General features: G+C 29.5%; 1 protein-coding gene across 1 annotated transcript; it reads right to left on the bottom strand.

Annotated features, from left to right (window-relative positions):
* Positions 1–4,001: 4,001 nt before the first annotated feature.
* Positions 4,002–5,766, bottom strand: LOC140884742 (uncharacterized). The gene has a single exon (XM_073291589.1). It carries the CDS (start codon positions 5,277–5,279, stop codon positions 4,179–4,181), a length of 1,101 nt encoding a protein of 366 aa, XP_073147690.1. The 5' UTR covers positions 5,280–5,766; the 3' UTR covers positions 4,002–4,178.
* Between the last annotated feature and the right edge of the window lie 3,340 nt (positions 5,767–9,106).

Genomic DNA, 9,106 nt, shown 5'->3' with positions numbered 1-9,106 from the left:
TATCATAAATATTTAATTGTAGCTCCAATTTGAGTTCATCCTTTGTAGTCGTGGAACGAATTGATCTCACAACAAAATAATTATATATGTGTGATTAAAATTTTAATGTATGTGTTTCCTCAAAAAAAAAAAAAAAAGTTTAATGTATGTGATTTTGTCGCCTTATAATCCAAAGTACGTACGTGTTTCCTTTTTTAGACAATTAAATCTTCAAAAGTAGATTTCATTAGATTGTGCTTTTTACTCCAATATGCATAAATTCAATTTCGTGAGCATTTCCTGGCCGGAATTCATTCCCCACGGCTTATACCAACGAAAAGTCCAAATCCTTGATTTTAATTGTTTGATTTGGAGGGGATTTCGAAAATGATATATATAAAATAAAATGATGTATAAATGATTACATTTATGAAATTAAATGATAATATGGTATAGTACAATTGATAAAATTAAGACTTTTTTTAAAAAAAAAAAATGAAATTTTAGTGTTTCATAAATGCGATACCAATATGCTGATAATATGACGCTGACACGTGCAGTTCCACATCATTGCTTGTTATGAAAAAAGATTAATTTTTTAAAAAAAATCGAAAGATATAAGATCAATACTGTATTTTGACAACATTAAAAATCAAAATTACATTTTTTCCAAAATTATGTTAAGAAATTATATCAAGATTCTATATCGAAGAATCTTCAAATTTATTAAGACGAGCAATGACACGAAATGCACGTCGTGGGATAAAAATATGGGTGCGTATATTTTATAAAGTAGGTCTCTTATTGATAAATGTTCTCAAAGATCTTTATTCATGAAACGAGTTAATTTTGTCCATATTTATAATAAAAAATAATAATTTTGACATAAAAATAATAATTTTAATGAATAACCGACAGAAACATTGAAATAACTTGGTTCAGAATAATCGTTTGGGTCCGGATCGAAATGGAGTAGTTACATTAGGAACGCAATAAATTTTGTGGAGCATCGAAATCAAAAAGAGGGGTACTTTGTACATTAATCGAATTTTGAATTTTCGTGCACCCTATTTCAGAAAGGACCATACAATGGTACAAATCGTAACGCAAGGAAACTCCCACGAATTAATAATGCTCACTAAATTCACAAAATAGACTTTCGCATTTAATTTCTTATGTACTTGTTTACATAATTAAATAACGTAGAATTGTGAATAAAAAAATAAAGATAAATAATTTATATTTGAATACAAGAGAAGGTGAATGTAGCAGCTAAATTCATGAGAGCTATGAAATACGTGTTTTGATTGGAAGATCAAAAATTTTTTCAGCCAATAATATAAGGGGAAATTTATATGGTCATCTATATAATTGACATGTTTTTTATTTTTATCATGTTATCGGGCAATTCACAGTCTTCATGCAAGTAGGATATCACGTCCATCCCCTAGTCTACATTTTTTTCGATTTCATTGTTTTTTCATCGGATTGCATATATTATATCAGAAAATGATGATTGTCACCAAAAAAATATTATGTGTCACAAAAAATTGATGATCAACACTTCAGTGAAAAATTACTAAAATTGAAAAAAAAAAAATACAAAACATATGCAAATTAAAAGACAAAAAATATAATTGCATGTACATGTAAAAGTGAAAGTTATTTTTACATCCGTATGCAGATCTTTGTCTGTCTTTTAATTCTTATTTGGAAGTCTATATTGGAAAATCAATTAGAATAATAAGGTTACTAGTCCAACGCCCGTCTAATCAAGTACAATGTGTAATCCAACGCGTAATTTTTTGTGTACATCTAACCTAACCCTAATTTACTAGCTATTCGTACATCATTAGTCACATGTAAATTATAATATTTATTATTAAAGAAAACTATAACCATAGTCTGTGTGTTACAAGGAGGAACTTCTAATTGACGTGTGAAAGACAAGAGAATAATGCATGCATTTCCATGTGAATGGGGTAAAAATAATTAAAGTTAATAAATCAAGCCTTGTGAGAATAATTTGAAATTATTGATCAAATTGGTATCTATATCATAAACTTCAACAAAAAAAAAAAATATTTCTATCAATCAATTGTCGCAAAATAAAACCGGAGGCACGATGAAACTCAAACGAAGCCACTCGTCTATGTAAGTAACTAGTTATATATGTTTTAATTTCTAGCTAGCATTTTCGTGTATTCAACATTACCCTACTAAATAATAATAAATATGTTCCTATTCAATAATAAAAGTCATTGATTTCACATTTATCTAGTTCTTCTTCTTTTATAATGAGTTCTTTTATAGTACTCAACACTATTGTACCGGTCAACTCATCTATTGTACATGATGGGCATGAAGTGGGCTTATAGTGTTGGGCACCATAAAAGAACTCTATATTATATATATATATATATATATATATATCCCAAAACCATAAATAAAAGTTCATATATATATAAAAATATACGGGTTATTTAAATAAATATAATAAATTTAAATTTTTTTTAAACAAATATAATTAATTTTAAAATTTAAAAAAAATATAATAACATGGGATTTTAGACCCCTCTTCATTGAGGAGTTGGGGTTTGAGACCACAACACCTCATTTGTTATTTTCGAGTCGGGGTTTGAAACCTAAACTCTTCATTGTATATACATTTATATTTTATTTATATATTTATATATATATATATATTCAATTTTACCATTATTATTTTTTGGTTTTATATTTGCATCTATAGTTGTTCTACATGTTTGGAAAAAATTTGTAATATAATCGAACTTTTATAAAAGGAATAATAGTCAAAATAATCTTGTAAGTTTTTTGTTTTGTGATTTGGTCATGTAAGTATTCAATTTTGGATTTTGGCCTTGTAAGTTAAGTTATGTTTTGGTATTTAGTCATTTTTTATTTAAACAATATTTTTATAACCAGGTCAGTGATCGAACCGGTCTAACTTAAAAAACGATCCAATCGGTCAATTTTTTTTACCGGACAGTCGGACCAAAAAACCGTTTATATAATTTAATATAATTAATAATATATTTTAAATTATAAAAACCTAAAAAATTTATATAAATAGAAAAAAATGTATTTATCGTCGTTTGAAAAAAATAAATAACTATATAAATATATTCAAAAATTAGTTATAATTATATATTTTTTATAAAATAAATAAATTAATTAAAAAACTTTAATTTATGAAATTTTATTTTATCGTTTTATTTCATTCTAAATTTTATAATAGGAAAAACAAATATGCATATAAAACCTTAAAAATACTTTTTATAATTATTAATAATGAAAATAATAATTTTTTCAATCTCGATTCAAAAGAATCTTATATAAATCTATGAAAATTAATAAAACACAATTTTTTTATATAATTAATCTCTATATTCATTTTGAATCAACAATACTAAATAAATAATAATTTATTAATTTATCAATTAATTAATGCATTTTTATATTAGTAAAATATCATCGTCGTTATATTATTAATTTATAAAAGTTCAACTGTATTATAAAAAATTTAAAGAACTAAATTTTTTTTAATCATAATAATCGTTTTTTTTAACATGCAAAAATAATTAAATTTGTAAATATAAAACTTAAAAAAAATACTAATGAAAAGAATTAATATTACATATATATATATATAATATAAGCTATAAGGAGTAGGGGTTTCAAACCTCGACTCTTCGAAAATAACAAATGAGGAGTCGGGGTCTCAAACCCCAACTCTTCAAGGAAGTGGAGTTTCAAACCTCACGTTATTATATTTTTTAAAAGTTTTAAAATTTGTTATATTTGTTTAAGTTTTTTAAAAATTTATTATATTTATTTAAAAAACCCTAAATATACAGCATGAAATTAGCCGAAAATAATGACCTAGGGATATATATAGTTCACAATTATTTAATTTAAAAGAAAAAAAATTATAAAAGTTGTTGATGAAAGATATGATGTGAAATCGGTGTGTGATAATTATTATAAATAAATATATCCAAAAAGAGACAATTATTTATTTACACGGAAAAAAGTGGAAGCTAAGAAAAATAGTAAAAAAAAAAAAAATTGAACTTAATTTACGGATGGATTAACGATAGTGATCACACACACAAGTAAAAAGCTTTAAAAATCATAAACCTCATAATTACCATGACTGCATACTTTCTACGCTACAATCATTTCAACTCGGAAGAACAAATCCATGATTCCATCATACCTTCTGAACTCCTCCTCGTGCCAATGTTTTCCGTCGATGGATTCTCATGTAAATTATAATTATTCATCTTCTCATCATCATTTCTTGGATTCCTCGAAATATTGTTTGTTTCAGCTCCAACATGATGAAGATGATCCATTCCGTTTCTGGGCTGCATTTGATCGGAGGGAATGAGATTTGGTAGGTTACCTGCAGAAACGCTTTTGACATGAATATTTGTTGGGATTTCGAAACAAGGCTGAATTTTTGACGGCAGATTATTATTAATAGAACTTGTAAACGGGAACTTGTGGTGATCTGTTGGGAGGAATGAAGCGAGACTGGGGTTTGAAATCAAGTTGAAAAGATTTGAATTTTGAGATGAAAGTGATGGGTTATAGTTCATCGGAGGAGTTGAAGTGCTTGAAGATGAAATGGAAGCGGTGGCGGTGGCAAGAAATAATGTCCGTGGAACTTCTGGTGCAAAGGGTCGGTGGAGATACGGTGGCGGAGCGGCGTCGTGGGGTTTTAATCTCATGCTCGAGGATGCACCGTAAAGATCGAACCTGCTTCTTTGGAATGGCGAAGATGAGGTGAAAGGCGGCGCAGGGATGCCGGTGAATTCCTGCACCATAGCCCGGAAATTCGATGTGTCCGTTGTAAGAACTGTTGTGGGAGCGCGTCTCGAAGCTCTAGATCTTTTCTTCGTGTTACGCGCCGCCGCCGGGTTCCGGTTCTCTGCGGCGGAAGCTGGCGGTGCGTCGCTGAGATTGGCGGCGGAAGCAACCGCGGTTGGTGGTTGCGGAGGAACCGCGAAGGGGAAGTTGGTCATGATGTTACTATTAGGGCAAGAATCGGAACTAATTATATCATGGTGAGTAGTACTACTGCTCCTTGGCCAGTAAACATTAGGATTTAAGGGAGATGAATTTTGGAGTTGTAAAAAGTTGGAAAATGGATCGAAAGGTGGCGGCTGCGGGTGGTGATTCCCAAAGGAAGAGTAGGAGTAGGCGGCGGCGGTGCGTGAATCATACTCCTGATCATCACCACAGCTGGACGAATCGCTGTGGCCAGAATCCATGGGATAAATTTCTTGAAATCCTAGATCAAGAAAGCGAATAATCCCCAACAAAAGAAATGATAACCAACGTACGTGTATATATATATAAGAGATGTCAATTAACTTGGAGAGAGTTATGAGAAAATAGCCATGAACTAATTAAAAAGCTCCGATCCGCAAAAAAAAAAAAAAAAAAGTGTCTATCTCCTCCTCCCTTAATTTGATCAAAAGGGTTTTGCTTGAAAACAACGTAAACTCAAAAAGAAAAATGATGGAATTGATGTTAGGACACGAGGGATAAAAATCTCGATCTGATCTGATATGTTCCTTGCAAGAAAAGCTAAACTTTTTGGCTTTAATTTAAATCAATGGGGGTATTGTGTAGAAATTAAAGAAGAAAATGCATCAAGGGTTTTCATCGAGATTGAAAGATGCTTTTTCGCATAATAATAATAAAGAGTAGTGAAGTGTGAGAGAGCTAATAAGGCTCTGCTGTGTTGTGTTTTGTTTGTATATCACAGCCCAATAATGGTTTGGTTTCCTTTTGTGGATAAGAAGATTTAGTTTTGTGTGTGAAAGGTAGGAAAGTAAAGAAAAAGGCTCACATGCAGATATTAATTAATGTTCATTTTTTACGACTTCTATTATTATTATTATTATTATTATTATTATTATTATTATTATTATTATTATTATTATTATTATTATTATTATTATTATTATTATTATTATTATTATTATTATTATTATCCAAGTAGTGGAATATTATCTAAATTTTAATTTGCTCCTGTAAACTTTACTATGATTGTAAAATTTTCTGTACGTTCCTCGTATAATTATAATAAATCAACATCTTATTGAACCTGCTGTTGGTCGATACTTGAAATCCATCGCCAATTAAATTAGGCCATCTGTCTTTACCAAGACAATATTCAATTTTAATTTATGCGCACACAATAGTAATAAATTTTTTTAAAAAAAACATGTAATTAGGCCATCAATCTTACCAAGAAAATCCTAGAAAGAAATTTTAATATATATATATATATATATATATACTAGGTTGTATCCAACTGTATTGGAATAAATTAAACTTACAGTGCATTCGAATTCTCAAGTTAATTTTGTTAAAATAAGATCATCAGTTAGTAATCATAAGTTAGTAGGGTTTAATTATGGGCCTCTGACTCATGTGGGATGGGTTCCCCTTCGGGATCAACCCTTTTAAGAAGAAGTAACACTCCTGTGAGACGGTCTCATCCGTGAGACGGGTCAACCCTACCCATATTTATAATAATAAATAATACTTTTGGCATAAATTATAATACTTTTTAATGGATAACTCATACAAGAGATCCGTCTCATAAAAATGACCCTTGAGACCGTCTTATAGGAGTTTTTGACTTTAAGAAGTTAGTAGGGTTTAATTTAATTAATTCAGTAATGTGAAACCATAAATTGATCACTTTCGCACATTAATTACGCCATGCTATTTTAATTTACTTATTTATTATCTAGCTCGTTTTTGTTAATTTCACTATTAAATCATGAATATTATATATAATTTTTGAAAAGGACTTCGGTCGACAATTTTGCACACTTCGATCATGTTGATTTTGCGTTTATACCCCCAAATTTACTTTTTGGCTTAAAAAAAACGAATTAATCTTGGAAGACGTATATATAGGAACAATTATTATATTTTAAATTATTGATTAAAAATTGCGGAACCTGCGATCCACTTATATAAAGGAAGAAAATCATACATTTTCCTACATATAATAATAAAATTATCTTTTTTTTATTTTTATTTCTCTATTTTCGGAACACTTGCCATACACAATGTTTAATTATCAAAGGAACACTTTTGGAGTATGGATGGATCAGTTCAACGACACATTTAAGTTTGCTGCAACCATAACAACTAAAATCATATAAATTTCGTTCATTTGATAATTATTTTGCAAATGCACACTAAATTTAAGAAACTAATGAAATAGATTTAATGTATTTCAGTACGGATTATATATATTTATGTATTACATATATATATATATTCGAGTACCAAGCCTGCACGTTATGTGGGTCGGCGACAAGTTGATCAACTCTTTTACGTAAGTCCATAATTATAATTTCAGTCCCTTCGAATATATAATAAACCACGAGAAATGTGTATTTTTAGTTTTATATGTTTATTTTTTATATATAATTTTATTTTTTTATATTATCAAATTTTATGTTTAGTCATAATATTTCGATTTTTAAGATTTTTTTATTTTTAAAAATATAAGTGTTCATATGACACTAAACATATAAACTTATGTCCAAAAAAAATTTAATTTAAACAGTCAAAAAACAAAAATAATGGACAAGATTTTGAAATTTTGATATCGGTACCGGTATGAATTTTTTTCGTACCGATATTGATATACCGAAAATCCACCCTAATCAAAATTATATTTATTATGCACGGTATTGTGTGTTTATTTGGGGTTTTGCCCCCTAAAATCTTACAATTGGAATCTCATATTCAAAATTTTCTACTAACCAAAAACTAATTTACCATTTTTTTTGGCAGCGAAAGTATTTTTAAAAACTATATATATATATAATATATATATATATATATATTGTTGTTAAAGAACTCTATTAAATCCAAAAAAAAAAAAAAATCCCCTCTAATTATAACCCATACCTTTACATTTAATGGAAATGAAAGAACTTAGCTAAACATGGCAAGACATATCACGTCGCTTGCTCATCCTAAACTACTCCAAAGGTGTAAAACATTATATTATGTGCGCACTGTCTCACACAATAACATATAAATTATAATAGCAATTAATGATGAATATTTTTCAAATAAACCTTCGAATGACTCTACATTTTTTATAATTAATATTTATTTACCTTTACAACATATTATATCGACCGATCTCATGGATTTTATTGTCAATTATTCCGATCGATGTGATTTGGGAGTGCACACTGTTCGTTAACCTTGTGCATTGGACATTTGGACTATACAAACACACACACACACATATATCAATCACATATTATTGGCCATTATTGATTGGGACTTGTTGGGGTATAATTCCAGCTAGCTCAAACTCCGTGGCTTATTCTCTTGCAGATCGTTGAAAGAGACCGCACAATGTGACGCATCTTATATATATCAATATCTAATTTTATTCTGATATATTTCAAACATTATTAATTATTAATAATAAAAGCTCAAGAGTTAGCAGGCCATGCGGTTTGTCCGGGTTGGATGATATTGTCAAAATCAGAAGTTTGATGATCTTGCCAAAATTTTATCATCCGAGTCTAGCTTAACGGACCAGTTTGGCCCAGAACCAGCTCGAAACCGGTCTGATAAACCCGGAATCAGAACCGGTATGGAAGAAATTCTAATCGGATCGTAATTTTTTAAAAAAAGAATTGAAGTTTTTTAATAATTTTTATATTAAATATGTGTGTGGAACCGGTTTGATCCGAACCGGAACCGGCTATAAAACTCGTCCGTGGTTTGGATGAAACTGGAACCGGTTTCGTATTGGTTATGTCTGGTTCCCGACCCAAGTACCCAACCGATCCAGAACCGGTCGGAACCATAACCGTGGAACCGATAAGCATGCCTATCCGAGTCTGTCATAAGATTGAGCTTGTCTAATGATGTTTACGCGATTGGACATGATTTACAGGTTAATGCATTAAGCTCGAGACTTTACTCAATGTACACTTAAAAATAACGATTGCAGATACTCGTATGAGTACGCATCTCACTAGTGGCTGTGGGTTATTCCGAAAAAAAAAACAAAAAAACAAAAAATACACACATGGAG

The sequence above is a fragment of the Henckelia pumila genome, chromosome 2 (assembly GCF_033568475.1).
Source record: "Henckelia pumila isolate YLH828 chromosome 2, ASM3356847v2, whole genome shotgun sequence".
Classification (NCBI taxonomy): domain Eukaryota; kingdom Viridiplantae; phylum Streptophyta; class Magnoliopsida; order Lamiales; family Gesneriaceae; genus Henckelia; species Henckelia pumila.
The sequence above is the reverse complement of the archived record's forward strand: the minus strand, read 5'-3'. Positions and strand labels throughout refer to the sequence as shown.